This window comes from Panulirus ornatus, chromosome 29, assembly GCF_036320965.1.
Source record: "Panulirus ornatus isolate Po-2019 chromosome 29, ASM3632096v1, whole genome shotgun sequence".
Lineage (NCBI taxonomy): Eukaryota > Metazoa > Arthropoda > Malacostraca > Decapoda > Palinuridae > Panulirus > Panulirus ornatus.
In genome coordinates this window covers 14,612,016-14,630,295 of record NC_092252.1, presented here as the reverse complement: position 1 = coordinate 14,630,295, position 18,280 = coordinate 14,612,016, and the positions used below count along the sequence as shown (strand labels likewise).

The 18,280-nt window shown below is 39.9% G+C and overlaps 1 protein-coding gene across 2 annotated transcripts; it reads right to left on the bottom strand.

Annotated features, from left to right (window-relative positions):
* Positions 1-2,270: 2,270 nt before the first annotated feature.
* Positions 2,271-17,768, bottom strand: bic (bicaudal). Of its 2 annotated transcripts, none has more exons than XM_071679281.1 (4): positions 17,664-17,768; positions 13,009-13,176; positions 5,496-5,694; positions 2,271-2,437 (listed from the first exon to the last, which is right to left on the bottom strand). In XM_071679281.1, exons 2-4 carry the CDS (start codon positions 13,174-13,176, stop codon positions 2,286-2,288), a joined length of 519 nt encoding a protein of 172 aa, XP_071535382.1. In that variant the 5' UTR covers positions 17,664-17,768; the 3' UTR covers positions 2,271-2,285. The 2 variants fall into 2 exon arrangements, with proteins under 2 accessions (XP_071535382.1, XP_071535381.1); XM_071679280.1 differs by lacking the exon at positions 17,664-17,768 and adding an exon at positions 17,260-17,325.
* Between the last annotated feature and the right edge of the window lie 512 nt (positions 17,769-18,280).

The window sequence follows — 18,280 nt, the reverse complement described above, 5'->3', positions numbered from 1 at the left end:
AAAGATTTTGAGTGATCGGGGCCTGAACATCCCTGGTTCAATGCATTGACAGCACGTCGACTCCGGTATCCACATCATTCCAATTCACTCTATTCCTTGCACGCCTTTCACCCTCCTGTAAGTTCAAGCCCTGATCACTCAAATCTTTTTCACTCCATCCTTCCATCTCCAATTTGGTTCCCCACTTCTCCTTGTTCCCTCCACCTCTGACACGTATTTACACGAGTGGATGGGCCACTCTTCATCTGTTTCCTATCGCTACCTCGCGATCAAGTATAACAAGCATAACAAATAAGGTGTACGAGTATGAAGAGAGGAGAGTGATTGGTTCCCAGTTAATGTCGGTTTGCGGCAGGGGTGTGTGATGTCCCCATGGTTATTTAATTTGTTTATGGATGGGGTGGTTAGGGAGGTTAATGCATGAGTTTTGGAGAGATGGGCAAGTACAGTCTGTTGAGGATGAGAGAGCCTGGGGAGTGAGTCAATTGTTGTTTGCCGATGATACAGCTCTAGTGGCTGATTTGGGTGAGAAACTGCAAAGGTTGGTGACTGAGTTTGAAAAATTGCATGAAGGAAGAAAGTAGAGAGTAAATGTGAATAACAGCAAGGTTAAAAGATTCAGTAGGGTTGAGGGAAAAGTTAATTGGGATGGAAGTTTGAAAGAAGAAAAATTGGAGGAATCAAAGTGGTTTAGATATCTGGGAGAGGATTTAGCAACATGTGGAACCATGGAAGCAGAAGTGAGTCAACGAGGAGGGGTGTCTGAGAACAATGTAGAATTTGTGGAGAGAACATTATCTCGAGAGCAAAAATGAGCATTTGAAGGAATTGTAGTTTTAACAATGTTATTGGTTGAAAAGCATGGGCTATAAACAGGGTTGTACGGAGGAGGGTGAATGTGTTGGAAATGAAATGTTTGAGGGCATGTGGTGTGGTGTGAGGTGGTTTGATCGAGCAAGTAATGAAAGGGTAAGAGAGATGTGTGGAAATAAAGAGTGTGGTTGAGAGAGCAGAAGAGGGTGTTTTGAAACAGTTTAGACATAAGGAGATAATGTGTGAGGAAAGATTGATGAAGAGGACATGTGTCAGAGGTGAAGGGAACAATGAGAAGTGGGAGTGCAAATTGGGGGTGAAAGGATGGTGAAAAAGATTTTGATCAATCGGGGCATGAACATACAGGAGGGTGAGAGGTGTGCAAGGAATAGAGTTAATTGAAACAATGTGGTATACCAGGGTGGACGTGCTATCAGTGGACTGAACCAGGGGATGTGAAGCGTCTGGGGCAAACCATGGAAAGGTCTGTGGAGCCTGGAGGTGGATAGGGTGCTGTGGTTTCAGCACATTACACATAGACTGATAGAGACTGTGAACGAATGTGGCCTTTTTTTTGTCTTTTCCTGGCACTAACATGCTGAAGCAGGGGGTAGCGATGCTACATCCTGTGTGGTGGGGTAGCAACAGGAATGAGTGAAGGTAAACAAGTAAGAATATAAACATGTGTATATATGTATGTACATATGTAAATATATATGTGGTTTTTCATACTATTTGCCATTTCCCACACTAGCAAGGTAGCATCAAGAACAAAGGACTGAGCCTTTGAGGTAATATCCTTCCTAGGCTCACTCCTCTGTTCATTCTTTTGGGGGAAAAAAAAAAAAATGAGAGGGGAGGATCTCCAGAACCCCACTCCCTCCCCTTTTCGTTGCCTTCTACGACACACATGGAATTCATAGGAAGTACTCTTTCTCCCCTATCTCCAGGGATATATCTATGTATATGTGCATATAAGGGTGTTTCGGCATATGTACGTGTATATGAGTGGATGGGCCATTCTTCGTCTGTTTCCTGGCACTACCTCACTGACGCGGGAAACAGCAATTATGTACAATAAACATATGTATGTGTGTATGCATGTGTGTTATACACATAACCTAGGCAAAATACCCATTTGCTGATCAGTGACGAGCGGAGCATAAGAAGACTAGTCAGATGTATGCAGGATGTCATCCCCATGATTCAAACCCAGGTGGGTGTCTCATGGCCAGCAGCACTAACCACAACACAACAGTGGCCCATAAATATATATATAATTGTGTATGTATAAAAAAAATTTGAACCTTATATCTAATGAAAATAACCAATTGGGAACTAAACCATAATGTAAATGAAATTCATTAAAGTTATGTTCCATTATTACCTTAGTTTTCAAAATAGATAACTAAAGAAAACAAAGATCTGCTTTGAATAACGAGAAGTGCTTGCATCCCACCAAAATTACACTATCATATATCATTTATAATTCGTAATATCCTCCCTAACTCGCCTTCAAATTTAAAAAACTCACCTGTTTCTGTCTTACTAGCAGCTTCAAAGTCCTCAACAAGCTCAGGTACATCATCATCATCCTCATCGATTCCACCAGCTGTTACATTGCCTGGAAATCAAAGAAAGATGAAATTTTCAAAACATGCAAATCTATCATAATCACATACAAATTAGTTCACTGCCATGACTGGCAGTGCGGAAGAATGTGTGGAAGGCAAGAACATCATCTCAAGAGAGCAGAAATGGAAATGTTTGAAGGAACAGTGGTTCCAACAATGTTATTTGGTTGCGAGGCATGGGCTATGCATGGGGTTGTGCGGATGTGTTGGAAATGAAATGGTTGAAGACAATATGTGGTGGGAGGTGGTTTGATCGAGTTAGTAATGAAAGTGTTAAGAGAAAATTGTGGTAATAAAAAGTGTGGTTGAGAGAGCAGAAGACGGTGTGTCGAAATGGTTTGGTCACAAGGAGAAAATGAGAGGAAAGATTGACAAAGAGGATATATGTGTCAAAGGTAGAGGGAACAAGAAGTGGGAGACCAAATTGGAGGTGGAAGGATGGAGTGAAAAAGATTTTGTGCGATTGGGGCATGAACATACAGGAGGGTGAAAGGTGTGCAAGGAATAGTTAAATGGAATTATGTGGTACACCGGGGTCAACATGCTGTCAATGGATTGAACCAGGGCATGTGAAGCGTCTGGAGTAAACCATGGAAAGGTCTGTGGGGCCTGAATGTGGAAAGGGACCTGTTTTTTCAGCGCATTACACATGACAAATAGAGAGTAAGTGTGAATGAATGTGGCCTTTTTTGTCTTTCCCTAGTGCTACCTCTCTAAAAGCTCCTCAATGCAACCACAAACTTCACCCCTCACCCTTCCTAAGCTTACAACATCTCCCAGGGTTCCGTCTGTTACCACGTCTCACTCCAAAGTATGTGAAGTATGACCCTTCATCCAATTTCTCTGCATTCAAACAAACTCAAACCAAGCTATCTATCTCCCCAGTTGACAGAGAAATGTCTTTAGTTCGGCATGATCAAGACCAAGCAATTGCTGAACGAGTATTTTTTCCAAGGATCCTGATAGTTCATCAAAGTGTTCATCCATAAATGTGAACTATCTATTTATATTCATCATACATAATCCCTGTTTCCCGCAACAGCGAGGTAGCACCAGGAAACAAACGAAGAATGGCCCATCCACTCATGTACACGAGTACATAAACGCCCACATACATACATATACATATGATAGAGTTGATAGAGATGCTCTGTGGAAGGTATTAAGAATATATGGTGTGGGAGGAAAGTTGTTAGAAGCAGTGAAAAGTTTTTATCGAGGATGTAAGGCATGTGTACGTGTAGGAAGAGAGGAAAGTGATTGGTTCTCAGTGAATGTAGGTTTGCGGCAGGGGTGTGTGATGTCTCCATGGTTGTTTAATTTGTTTATGGATGGGGTTGTTAGGGAGGTAAATGCAAGAGTTTTGGAAAGAGGGGCAAGTATGAAGTCTGTTGGGGATGAGAGAGCTTGGGAAGTGAGTCAGTTGTTGTTCGCTGATGATACAGCGCTGGTGGCTGATTCATGTGAGAAACTGCAGAAGCTGGTGACTGAGTTTGGTAAAGTGTGTGGAAGAAGAAAGTTAAGAGTAAATGTGAATAAGAGCAAGGTTATTAGGTACAGTAGGGTTGAGGGTCAAGTCAATTGGGAGGTGAGTTTGAGTGGAGAAAAACTGGAGGAAGTGAAGTGTTTTAGATATCTGGGAGTGGATCTGGCAGCGGATGGAACCATGGAAGAGGAAGTGGATCATAAGGTGGGGGAGGGGGCGAAAATTCTGGGGGCCTTGAAGAATGTGTGGAAGTCGAGAACATTATCTCGGAAAGAAAAATGGGTATGTTTGAAGGAATAGTGGTTCCAACAATGTTGTATGGTTGCGAGGCGTGGGCTATGGATAGAGTTGTGCGCAGGAGGATGGATGTGCTGGAAATGAGATGTTTGAGGACAATGTGTGGTGTGAGGTGGTTTGATCGAGTGAGTAACGTAAGGGTAAGAGAGATGTGTGGAAATAAAAAGAGCGTGGTTGAGAGAGCAGAAGAGGGTGTTTTGAAGTGGTTTGGGCACATGGAGAGAATGAGTGAGGAAAGATTGACCAAGAGGATATATGTGTCGGTGGTGGAGGGAACGAGAAGAGGGAGACCAAATTGGAGGTGGAAAGATGGAGTGAAAAAGATTTTGTGTGATCGGGGCCTGAACATGCAGGAGGGTGAAAGGAGGGCAAGGAATAGAGTGAATTGGAGCGATGTGGTATACCGGGGTTGACGTGCTGTCAGTGGATTGAATCAAGGCATGTGAAGCGACTGGGGTAAACCATTGAAAGCTGTGTAGGTATGTATATTTGCGTGTGGACGTATGTATATACATGGGTATGGGGGGGGGGGGTTGGGCCATTTCTTTCATCTGTTTCCTTGCGCTACCTCGCAAACGCGGGAGACAGCGACAAAGTACAATAAATATAATATAAAAATATACATATAAATACACACACATTACATACACATGAGCATATTCATACTTGCTTGCCTTCATCCATTCCTGTTGCATTCATCTCATTCAATGAACTCATATTACAAGGGGTCCTTGCTTAATGTACTCCTGAAAAGTGTTACTTGTAGGGCACTCTATGTGCTATTTCAAGGCCACTGTCACTAATGTATGCTCCCAGCATGTTCACATTATTCTCCCCAATTCTCTTTAAATGATCTATTGATCTACTGCAATTCTAATATTATTTCTATGTAACGAGCTGCAAATCAAACACCATAATGGCCAACAAATGATCATCAATTTTCTTTTACACAGTATCCTGGCCCCTGGAAACTTTTAGCTATTACAGCAATACACATAGAGTGTTTGAGTTCCAAGTTTAAAACTACAAAAAACATTTCTTGCACAGCACAGGCAAACATATGAGAGCTGTACCCACAAATACTTAAATTTCCACTCCCCACCACCATTTGCTAATTCATCAATATCTCTAATAATATGTTCCTCACTTGGTATGCTCATCAGAGGCAAGTATTTACATCAAGTAAACATAAGCTAAATGTGGAGATAATGATATCTCCTTTCAACAACTCCCAGCAGATGAAAAAAACCCTTTCCCAAACATACCAGCACTAACAGATGATGCAAGCCGTTTCAACTGGTTGAATCCTTCAGTTCCAAGATGGTTTAGAATACCAGGCAGCATTTCTGTAACCTGCTTACTCTCTGCATGACCAGATACAGCAAAAGTATTAGCATTTAATGATGCCTGTACCTTAGGGTTGTTGAAGTGTATTACAGAGCCATCATCCTTAATCATGTTCACCTGAAAAAATAAAGAAACTACTTAGTTTTATAAACACATGGTAACCATCATCCTTCCCTACTGATGTTATCATCTGTGAGAGAATAATTGATGTGTACCCAGCTGCAGTGTAGCAATCAGAGGTAAAGCAAACAATAACCTACCATACAAGAAAAAGCCTAAGCACTTTAATGATAAAAGTACAAAAACACCAACCTGGACTCTGGTGCTTTGCATGATCAACCCATTTCACACCACACATCATCAACTATTTCATTTCAAACAAACTCACCCTCTTCCCTCCTTTAGGGTTGAAAGCCCAAGAAAAACCTGTTTAACACTGAAGGAATTAGTATAACATATCATACCCATCTCTGCCTCAACATGCAATGACCATTCTTTCTACATGATCCTTAACTTTAGCCTACAGAAGTCTCTTCAGTCATTAGGAAGTGGATGGAAAAATTCTGCTCTCCTCAGTTCCACTACCACTATGTGAACTGTCATCAAACTGCAGGTCATGCATACTTGCTGACACCATAGAAATTAGGTAGATTTCTGGATAACGTATGGGAAGAGCACAGTGTCTCAGCAGGATGTGAAAAAATATGTGGAATGTGAAGAAATAACTTACTTGCAGGATAATTTCCATTGAATTTCATGAAAAGTCAAGAAAAGGGAAGCCTGTGCTAAATGCACCCTTACTGACCCTCCACTAATGGAAGATACGTAACATATGCTCCTAACTTACTATGCAAGTAATCACTGGGCGTTTAAGTTCTTTGATATCAGTTTAAGGCCAAAAAGCTACAATACTTCCAAAGAAAAAAACACCCAATATTCCTCCCACTTGTGCCAGCCACTCATGTCCTTATACTTATTCAGTGTGAATAAAGGACTTCTAACATTCATTTTACTCAACACACTGTCTATATAGAAAATCGGTGTAATTTTAAGATAAAGATCTTTCAATATCCTCCCCACACTAACCAGCTTATTTCCCTCAGTCATTTTCAAATATCTATTAATTTACCTTCTTTTTTTTTTTTTTTTTTTTTTTTTTACAAATACCCATGGACCAGTTCCTATAAAAGAAACTAAGTGCTCACCAGGACCTTTCTAAAGACTCCTGTGGCTCAAGGATGCAATGCTTCCAATAGTTGTGAAACATAGACTCCTTTGGAGTGAATTCTTTCAAAAGACTGTATTCCCTATGATAAAATCTTGTTAAGTTTGAGTTACCAGTAGCAATGTAACCTCAAACATGTGCAGTCTAGTATCACCTGCGTTTTTTTTTTCATGCTAGCTGAGATGGCAAAGCCTTTCCTTTAACAACATATATGTACATACTTGCACTGTTTTCATGCATATTCACCATTTCCTGCATCAGCAAGTAGTGTTAAGAACAGAGGACTGAGTCTTAGAGAATATCTTCACTTCAGTCCCTTCTCTATTAATTTTTTAAAGTGAGGAAAAAAAAGGAGGAAGGGGGGGGGATTTCCAGTTCCCACCTCCTCTTTCAGTCACCTTCTACAACATGCAGAAAATACTTTGAAAGTATTCTTTCTCCCCATCGCCAGGGATAATGTATGTATTTATCCATTATACTTTTTCGCTGTCTCCCACATTAGCGCAAGGAAACAGACGAAAGAATGTCCCAATACACCCACATACACATGTATACATATACAAGCCCACACACACACATATGCATACACAGACATATCTATTTTGCTTCGTCACGGTCTCCCGCATTAGCAAGGTAGGGCAAGGAAACAGACGAAAGAATGGCCCAACCCACCTACATACACATGCATATACATACACATCCACAGACGCAAATATACATACCTATACATCTCAACGTATACATACATATATATATATATATATATATATATATATATATATATATATATATATATATATATATATATATATATACACACACACACAGACATATACATATATACACATGTACATAATTCATAGTCTGCCTTTATTTGTTCCCATCGCCACCTCGCCACACATGAAATAACAACCCACTCCCCCTTCATGTGTGCAAGGTAGCGCTAGGAAAAGACAACAAAGGCCACATTCGTTCACACTCAGTCTCTAGCTGTCATGTAATAATGCACCGAAACAACAGCTCCCTTTCCACATCCAGGCCACACAGAATTTTCCATTGTTTACCCCAGACGCTTCACATGCCCTGGTTCAATCCATTGACAGCACGTCGACCCCGGTATACCATATCGTTCCAATTCACTCTATTCCTTGCACGCCTTTCACCCTCCTGCATGTTTAGGCCCCGATCACACAAAATCTTTTTCACTTCATCTTTCCATCTCCAGTTTGGTCTCCCACTTCTCCTCGTTCCCTCCACCTCCGACACATATATCCTCTTGGTCAATCTTTCCTCACTCATTCTCTCCATGTGACCAAACCATTTCAAAACACTCTTCTGCTCTCTCAACCACGCTCTTTTTATTACCACACATCTCTCTTACCCTATTATTACTTACTCGATCAAACCACCTCACACCACATATTGTCCTCATTTGGGCCATTTCCAGAACATCCACCCTCCTGCCAACAACTCTATCCATAGCCAACGCCTCGCAACCATACAACATTGTTGGAACCACTATTCCTTCAAACATACCCATTTTTGCTTTCCGAGATAATGTTCTCGACTTCCACACATTCTTCAACGCTCCCAGAATTTTCGCCCCCTCCCCAACCTATGATTCACTTCCGCTTCCATGGTTCCATCCGCTGCCAAATCCACTCCCAGATATCTAAAACACTTTACTTCCTCCAGTTTTTCTCCATTCATACTTACCTCCCAATTGACTTGACCCTCAACATTAATGTACCTAATAACCTTGCTCTTATTCACATTTACTCTCAACGTTCTTCTTTCACACACTTTACCAAACTCAGTCACCAGCTTCTGCAGTTTCTCACATGAATCAGCCACCAGTGCTGTATCATCAGCGAACAACAACTGACTCACTTCCACTCTCTCATCCACAACAGACTGCATACTTTCCCCTCTTTCCAAAACTTGCATTCACCTCCCTAACAACCCCATCCATAAACAAATTAACCATGGAGACATCACACACCCCTGCCACAAACCTACATTCACTGAGAACCAATCACTTTCCTCTCTTCCTACACGTACACATGCCTTACATCCTCGATAAAAACTTTTCACCGCTTCTAACAACTTGCCTACCACATCATATATTCTTAATACCTAATACAGAGCATCTCTATCAACTCTATCATATGCCTTCTCCAGATCCATAAATGCTACATACAAATCCATTTGCTTTTCTAAGTATTTTTCACATACATTCTTCAAAGCAAACACCTGATCCACACATCCTCTACCACTTCTGAAACCACACTGCTCTTCCCCAATCTGATGCTCTGTACATGCCTTCATCCTCTCAGTCAATACCCTCCCATATGATTTACCAGGAATACTCAACAAACTTATACCTCTGTAATTTGAGCACTCACCTTTGTCCTCTTTGCCTTTGTACAATGGCACTATGCACGCATTCTGCCAATCCTCAGGAACCTCACCATGAATCATACATACATCAAATAACCTTACCAACTAGTCAACAATACAGTCACCCCCTTTTTTAATAAATTCCACTGCAATACCATCCAAAGCCGCTGCCTTTCCGGCTTTCATCTTCCGCAAAGCTTTTACTACCTCTTCTCTGTTTACCAACTCATCCCCCCTAACCCTCTCACTTTGCACACCACCTCGACCAAAACACCCTATATCTGCCACTCTATCATCAAACACATTCAACAAATCTTCAAAATACTCACTCCATCTCCTCACATCACCACTACTTGTTATCACCTCCCCACTTGCCCCTTTCACTGAAGTTCCCATTTGTTCCCTTGTCTTACGCACTTTATTTACCTCCTTCCAAAACATCTTTTATTCACCCTAAAATTTAATGATACTCTCTCACCCCAACTCTCATTTGCCCTCTTTTTCACCTCTTGCACCTTTCTCTTGACCTCCTGCCTCTTTCTTTTATACATCTCCCACTCATTTGCATTACTTCCCTGCAATAATCATCCAAATGCCTCTCTCCTCTCTTTCACTAATAATATTACTTCATCCCACCACTCACTACCCTTTCTAATCTGCCCACCTCCCACGCTTCTCATACCACAAGCATCTTTTGTGCAAGCCATCACTGATTCCCTAAATGCATCCCATTCCTCCTCCACTCCCCTTACCTCCTTTGTTCTCACCCTTTTCCATTCTGTACTCAGTCTCTCCTGGTACTTCCTCACACAAGTTTCCTTCCCAAGCCTACTTACTCTCACCACTCTCTTCACCCCAACATTATCTCTTCTTTTCTGAAAACCTCAACAAATCTTCACCTTTGCCTCCACAAGATAATGATCAGACATCCCTCCAGTTGCACCTCTCAGCACATTAACATCCAAAAGTCTCTCTTTCGCGCGCCTATCAATTAACATGTAATCCAATAACGCTCTCTGGCCATCTCTCCTACTTACATATGTATACTTAGGTATATCTCGCTTTTTAAACCAGGTATTCCCAAACACCAGTCCTTTTTCAGCACAGAAATCTACAAGCTCTTCACCATTTCCATTTACAACACTGAACACCCCATGTATACCAATTATTCCCTCAACTGCCACATTACTCACCTTTGCATTCAAATCACCCATCACTATAACCCGGTCGCGTGCATCAAAACCACTAACACACTCATTCAGCTGCTCCCAAAACACTTGCCTCCCATGATCTTTCTTCTCATGCCCAGGTGCATGTACACCAATAATCACCCATCTCTCTCCATCAACTTTCGGTTTTACCCATATCAATTTAGAGTTTACTTTCTTACACTCTATCACATACTCCCACCACTCCTGTTTCAGGAGTAGTGCTACTCTTTCCCTTGCTCTTGTCCTCTCACTAACCCCTGACTTTACTCCCAAGACATTCCCAAACTACTCTTCCCCTTTACCCTTGAGCTTCGTTTCACTCAGAGCCAAAACTTCCAGGTTCCTTTCCTCAAACACACTACCTATCTCTCCTTTTTTCTCATCTTGGTTACATCCACAAACATTTAGACACCCCAATCTGAGCCTTCGAGGAGGATGAGCACTCCCCGCGTGACTCCTTCTTCTGTTTCCCCTTTTATAAAGTTAAAACACAAGGAGGGGAGGGTTTCTAGCCCCCTGCTGTCTCCATCCATTCCCGTTGCCTCCCTGACACACAAGAAATGGCACCACCCCTTCCCTCACACGCGTGCGAGGTAACACTAAGAAAAGACAACAAAGGCCACATTCGTTTACACTCAGTCTCTAGCTGTCATGTGTTATGCACCAAAACCACAGCTCCCTTCCCACATCTAGGCTCCACAAAACTTTCCATGGTTTACCCCAGATGCTTCACATGCCCTGCTTCAATCCAGTGATAGCACGTTGACCCCAGTATACCACATCATTCCAATATATCCTTACCAACCAATCAACAACACAGTCACCCCCTTTTTAAACAAATTCCACAGCAATACCATCCAAAGCCACCACCTTGCCAGCTTTCATCTAATGCAAAGCTTTCACTACCTCTTCTCTGTTTACTAAACCATTCTCCCTGACCTCCTCACTTCACACACCACCTTGACCATAACACCCTATATCTGCCACTATAGTAGTCTCCCTCCCCATTCCAGTGAGGTAGCACTGGAAGGGCGAGGGGGATGCTATTTCACGTGTGGCGAGGTGGCAATGGAAATAGATGAAGGCAGCAAGTATAAATATGCACGTGTATACATGCATATGTCTGTGTATGTATACATTGAAATGTATATGTACGTATGTGTGCGCATATGGGCGTTTATGTATATACAAATGTATGTGGGTGGGTAGGGCCATCAATTGTTTCCTTGCACTACCTCGCTGACAGGGGAGACAGCAATTAAGTATAAATAAATAGAGCAAGGAAACATATAGAGAAGCAGAAGTGAGTAACAGGGTGGGGGTGCGGGCGAAGATTTTGGGAAAGATGAGAATGTGTGGAAGAACATCATCTCAGAGCAAAAATGAGTATGTATGAAGGAATAGTAGTTCTAACAATACTATATGGCTGCAAGGCATGGGTTACAAAGAGGGTTGGATGGAGGATGGTGGGTGTGTTGGAAATGAAATGTTTGAGGACAATAAATGGTGTGGCATGGTTTGATCAATTAAGTAATGAATGGGGAAGAGACATGTGGAAATAAAAAAAGTGGTTGAGAGAGCAAAGAGGGTGTGTTGAAATGGTAAGGACAAATGGAGAGAATGAGCAAGGAAAGAATAACAAAGAGGATATATGTGTAAGAGGTGGAGGGAACGAGAAGTGGGAAAACAAATTGGAGATGTAAGGATGGAGTGAAAAAGATTTTGAGCGATCGGGGCCCTGAGAGGTGAGAGGTGTGCAAGGAATTGAGTAAAATGGAACAATGTGGTATACTGGGGTTGACGTGCTGTCAATGGACTGAACTAGGGCACGTGAAAAGTCTCGGGTAAACCATGGAAAGGTCTGTAGGGCCTGGATGTGGATAGGGAGTTGTGGTTTCAGTGTATTACACATGACAGAGACTGACTGTGAACATATGTGTCCTTTTTTTTTTTTTTTTTTTTGTCTTTTTCCTGGCGCTACCTCGCCTAAGCCTGGTACCCATTTTATCACTTAACCTCTATGGGTGGATGAACAGCTAGGTTGACTGGGGACTGACTGCCAAAACCAGGATTTGAACCTATGCAACTGACCCTGGCCAGCCTGTGAATGAGTCATGGTCTGGAACGCTAAAAAATTAATATCTCCGGACTTAAGTACTGCCACAAACTAAATTGAGCATCAAATACAGAGAAAATATAATCACCCAACGCCTAAATTGCTTGTTGTCACTAGAAACAATGCACCATTTGGTGGAGAAATTGAAAAAAAGGGCCTTAACAATCAAATACAAATAGTATGAACAAGCAAAAATTTGATTAAATACAACTTTGCACTACAGCCTTCAGAGGCCTGATTGAGCAGAACATAACTTAATCTGACACCAAGATATGGGCAAGACATACCTCCAAAACTGCAAGCTGATAATTATTCCCTAGTAATCAAGCCCATATACAAGGCTCACTTCCATCTTCCTAAATGATACACAATCAAATAACCTGGAAAAGTAACTGGATATAGGCATACATAGGAATAACGTTTATAAGCATTTATAGCAACCTAAGAGTTGAAAAGATTTTCAATCCATATTTACAAACCTCTTCAATGCCAGAAATATTGTTGACTGTTAGCTTCTTTAAAGAATTCTGTAGCTTTTTGTCATCAGTGGCAGAGGAGCGGTGTACAACCTTTTTCTTCCTGCGGGCACTACCTTTGCCACCAATACGCACCTGCTGCTGCAGCTTGGCTAATTTCTCTGCATTCATCTTGGTCAAAAAATAATAAGCAAGTTAGGATTTAGAAATGTAGAGCAAAATTTAAGCTACTTACTACACAACTAATAATATTACCCAAGTCATACATACCACTGCCATGTAACTTTTAATTCCTAAAACTTGCATTCACATACAATATCAGAGGCTGAAGGCCCAAAAAGTATTAAAAACCAGTCATTTTACGAGAAACACAAGAGCACTATACTACCTGCAATGCTATACTTCCTATAGGCATGTTAACTAAGCCTGTCAAAAGTACCACACAAAGCATTCTGGCCTCCAATCCTCCTAGTACCCTTACTAGATTACATCACAGACAGCTTTTGGATGTTATGATACATAGTGCTTAATTCTCCTGCATCTTATGTTTTTTCATCAATAATCATTGTACCTGGCATTTACAAGAAGACCAGTTACAAAGTGGTCTCCAACAATACTGCTAAGCCAAGGAAATTTAATATAGCGTTTTTACGACCAAGGCACAACTGTGAATGTGCACTGGAGATACAATAACGCCACTGGTTCTAAAGTTATAATATAAACAAAATGTATTTGCATGTTTATGAGCTGAGATATATGGATGTGCTGCATTTACCTTGATGTCTATTTCCATATGCACTTTGTGTACTTCCAAAATCACTAAATATATTGAAGAGCATGAGCATATTTGTGCACAATTGTATAAATCAACAAGAACAACTCAAGTGTATTTATATACTAGGCCTTACATAAGCTTACCAAGTAACTTGGCAATTTATACATATCGACATTAATCATGTACATACCAGGATACCTTTATTTTGTTCCCATGGCTTTAAGGCCACACTCTATGCAAGAAAAAGAGAAAACAAGCTCCTAAATGGCATGAAGGTGCTCAGTGATGCTCAACTTCAAGCAGTCTACTGACAATGTAACAGCCTCACCGAAGTGACTTCCCACTTACGACACTCTCACAGGAAGTCCAGTAACACCCACAGCTGTTTAACTGCCTGAGCATATCTCATGCACGTCATAACTCTAGGCCTTACAAAACCAAGTTAAATTCGCACTAAAATTTCCTAGATAAATTTGACCAAGTATCTACATACCCTAACTGCTTTGCTGTATTAAGGGGAAAAAAGCATCAACCCTCCAGTAAAGAGATATTCTGTATTAACACAATAATCAATGTCTATGTACAAGAAAAGTATTGCCATGAATGTTATTTATCTATAGACTATCATACATGCTCTATTGAAGGCATTTTCAACAAAACCATAATGCAAGCTGAACTCACAGCATGTCAGAGAAATTACAAAAACTTCCAGCATAAAACTTTTGACTGTAGAATTAATTCCCTACTGCATTCCTATGGAGTGTGAATCCTCCAGTAATATGTGAAAATGGTAACTGGTCCTTACTTACAACATATCGATAAACTAAAAAGTTCATTTGGAGTTGCTCTTTCAACATATAAGGAAAAATTAAGAAAAAAAAGTACCCATGGTTTGATCCTGCAGGGTGGCTTAAACTTCAAGTGCCAATGTTTTCTTGATCCTTAAATTCATAATGAACAAGAGATAAAGGGGATGGAAGAAAATCAAAAGTACTAGATATAACATGGGACCCAGCAGCCCCTTATTGCCAGCTCATGAGCAAGAAAGAAAAATCTAATCCTTTACAACACCATGTGAAGAGAGATGGGGAAGATGCCATAATGTTCACCCTCACTCCATAGCAGTATAGAAAACATAGCATTATCTGCCTTATATTTTCTCAATAAATTTGTACAAACAAACATGGCCAATATATTATCAACCTTATATATTCGGGAATATTGTCCAAGATAATCGCATGTTTACCAAATGGCATCCTAACTTCGTCTCTTTGATGCATATCAACTGACGTATATTTCTCTCTTTCGTCTCCCCCGATGATGTGATTATTACATGAAAGTGCACTTGGGAACTCATCGTGTTTCATTTTCCCCGTGGACTCATAGGTATATATATATATATATATATATATATATATATATATATATATATATATATATATATATATATACATATATTTCTAGTTACAACTGCTTTATACAGAAATATCCTTGATGTTTACTTTTGTATTTCAGGCATTTCTCAATTCACAAATATCAGCCCATCCTTATGATTAATACAATCAAAATAGTGCTAGATCAATCAATAGCTTGTGTTACTCAACTTCAGCCCCACATATCAAAAAAAAATTGTGAAATGACTTGACACACAAACCCAGCAACTTCAGCCCACTGTCTTTCTGTGATGAAATGAAGCAACTGTCAATGATTTATTCAACTTCAGTAGTCAATACCTGATTAGAATTTTGCATTATCATGTCAATGTCATTCCATACTTATAACAAATCATGATGACTGATAAGACACTGAATATTTAATTCAACCTCCAAGTTAATAAATACTGAGAATTAAAGTACTGCACATAACATTATCTTACCCAAGAAAGATCGTGACCCTCCTTGGTGTTAAGACTATAAAGAACAGCCTATTTGAAAACAAATTCAACAATTCAATATACAGACAATATTCCTTGTTAATCATCTCTCTATAATTGTTAGTTTCATTAAGGTCATGAATTTGGTTTCATGTGTGAAAACGTATAACTAAGAAAAATATACTCTTCCACATACTTCAACTATCAATAGTCAAGTTGGAGAGGATAAAAGCAAACGTCCAGTCTCAGCGGACCCCTGTACACCCTTATTAGTTAAGATACTGTAATTGTAAAACCCTTACTAGTTATGAAAATGTAATCATTTAAAGTGATAAGATAAATAGATTGTTCAATGATTTGTTCAACTTTAATAGTCAAAACGCATAATAGACAAAGTTGATCTGGGCCCGCTCATATTACTTCAATATCACTGTGATGATAGACGGATATCCATAATGATCAGGATGAATGACAACCTAATTAAATCTTATCAATATACACATCAAGATACAGACTTTCGTTAGTACAAATTTGTTCCTTTGGCCAATTAACTTTGTTGTTAAATAAAATACATACAATATAGAGCCCACAGAAACATGGAACTTTTACAAGGCAAAGATAGCAGATGAATTATCTGCTGGAAACATGTCGGTTAATAAGAGGGGAGGAACTGTTGGTTCAGGATAGTCAACACTCATTTCAACTGGAAGCACAATCTTGAGGCTCTGTGAAATACAACTATACTACAGTAAGAGAACTAGTAAACTAATTCAACTTTTCATTTCATCTGTATTCTTATAATTCCGAATCCACTAAGATTCATAGGGATTGCAGCTGAACTTGGGTCTCCCTGAAAAATGAAATTAAAAAATGTAGTAAGATCCATGAAATACCCCAGTAATACTGTTTGACGAGCAGTCGACAATGTAGAATTTCCATAAACTTGAGAATAAATCCAAGACTACCTGTGTAGTGCTTACCATTCTACCCGCGAAAATATAAGATCAACTGCATGGAAATCATGCAACAATCAATCTTTCAGAATAGCAATAAACAATAGTCATCTACTACAGTATTTCTGGCATATTTCAGAGATCCAGTCCTTATATAATTGAGAATTTCTGAAGAGTTTAGTTTAGGAAGATCCATAGTAATCATTCAAATTCGAGATGTAATATGAGTCAATTTATGAAATCATTTCTAATAAGGATCACAAGCTTTACCGATAGCTACATAACCATAATTGCTGTTCCAAAGAACTTATGCTACCGTTAATTGTTGTTTTGTTATGCCCAATACGTTTTACAATTTCCAAAGAGGGCCACGAGCTTTAACACATTTTCATATACTTATCAATTCGAAATACAAGTAACAAGGAGATTATCGGTTCTTATAATCTCTCGTTAATGCACACGAACATTACAAGTTCCCTAAACCACACGACAAAGTTGACAAATAGAGAAAGCTAGGACAAACAGGGACAACGTTTATTAGCTGTTACACCCTTGACAGTTCATGCTTCCAACGAACCTAAAACTCATCTACCCAGATATTAGGTACAACACTATACGCAAACATGTCTCAACAACAAGCGGAAAAATATTACGCTGGTAGGTTTTGGCGGCAGCGGCTGTTCCAGCATGGAGCGAGCGGCCATGCGTCGTGAGCGGCCTTGGTAACGTCCGATACTTGCTTTGTTCTATCCACCCCTATACTATCCACAACACCTGCCGCAATTAATAATTTCTATCTCCATACATATCCGACCGTCGTTAACACTCATCAGCATTCCAGGAACAACCTCAAGAAGCATATGTTTCACGCTTCCACGTGACACACTTTGGGCATTCGTCTGCTTGCTGCTATTCTTGTCATTTCACTATTTTCACAAATATCTTAATCTACAAAATGCTCCAAGCCTTCTCTTCCTTTTGAACATAATTCTGCAGGACACCACTTCACGCCTGCGATATACTGAAAACATAACACTCACTGGTTACGTGCAATTACCTTAGTTTTGTCGTGGAGGGCGACCACGAGGACACGGTTGCAGGCCGCGGTTATAGGAAGGAGCGCTTAATGACGTCATGCCGGCGACCAGCGCACCCTGACGGACTATAGACGATATAAATATTCCCAAAAAGGAAGATCAATGAAACAGCAAAGCATCGTAACATTCACAAATATTATCTCAATGCTCAATTTAAGCATTTGATACCTTGTATGGAAGTTGCGAATCTATCTAAGGATTGGTTCACTGTAGGCAATTTTTCTGACAGCCATTGCAAAATAAAATATTAACTTTCAACATTTTATTAGACAAATAATATAAGCATGCAAACATGGAAAAGTGATGATTTACTTCACATATATCAGGCAACCGAAGTTCTATCTCATTCCGAAAGTGAAGATAAAGGTAATGTTACAGAAAAATAAGCTCAAGAGCCGTAAGTACAAACAGATTATCATGAAGGGTATTAATTGATTTCTATGTTTTTATGCAATATTTAATGATATATATTTCAGTATAGCATGAAATATTTAATTTAATACATGAGAACCTACCCATGCACCTCTAAACTTTATATGTAAACTCTATGAAGTTGTATTCGTTGACTACGAAATCT

Coding starts and splice junctions, on each gene's coding strand:
- bic (XM_071679280.1), bottom strand. CDS start 17,310: ATGGCCGCTCGCTCCATGCTGGAACAGCCGCTGCCGCCAAAACCTACC. Junction 5,695..13,008: donor ATATTTCTGGCATTGAAGAG/GTTTGTAAATAT, acceptor TTATTTTTTCAG/GTGAACATGATTAAGGATGA. Junction 2,438..5,495: donor TGCATCATCTGTTAGTGCTG/GTATGTTTGGGA, acceptor TTTGATTTCCAG/GCAATGTAACAGCTGGTGGA.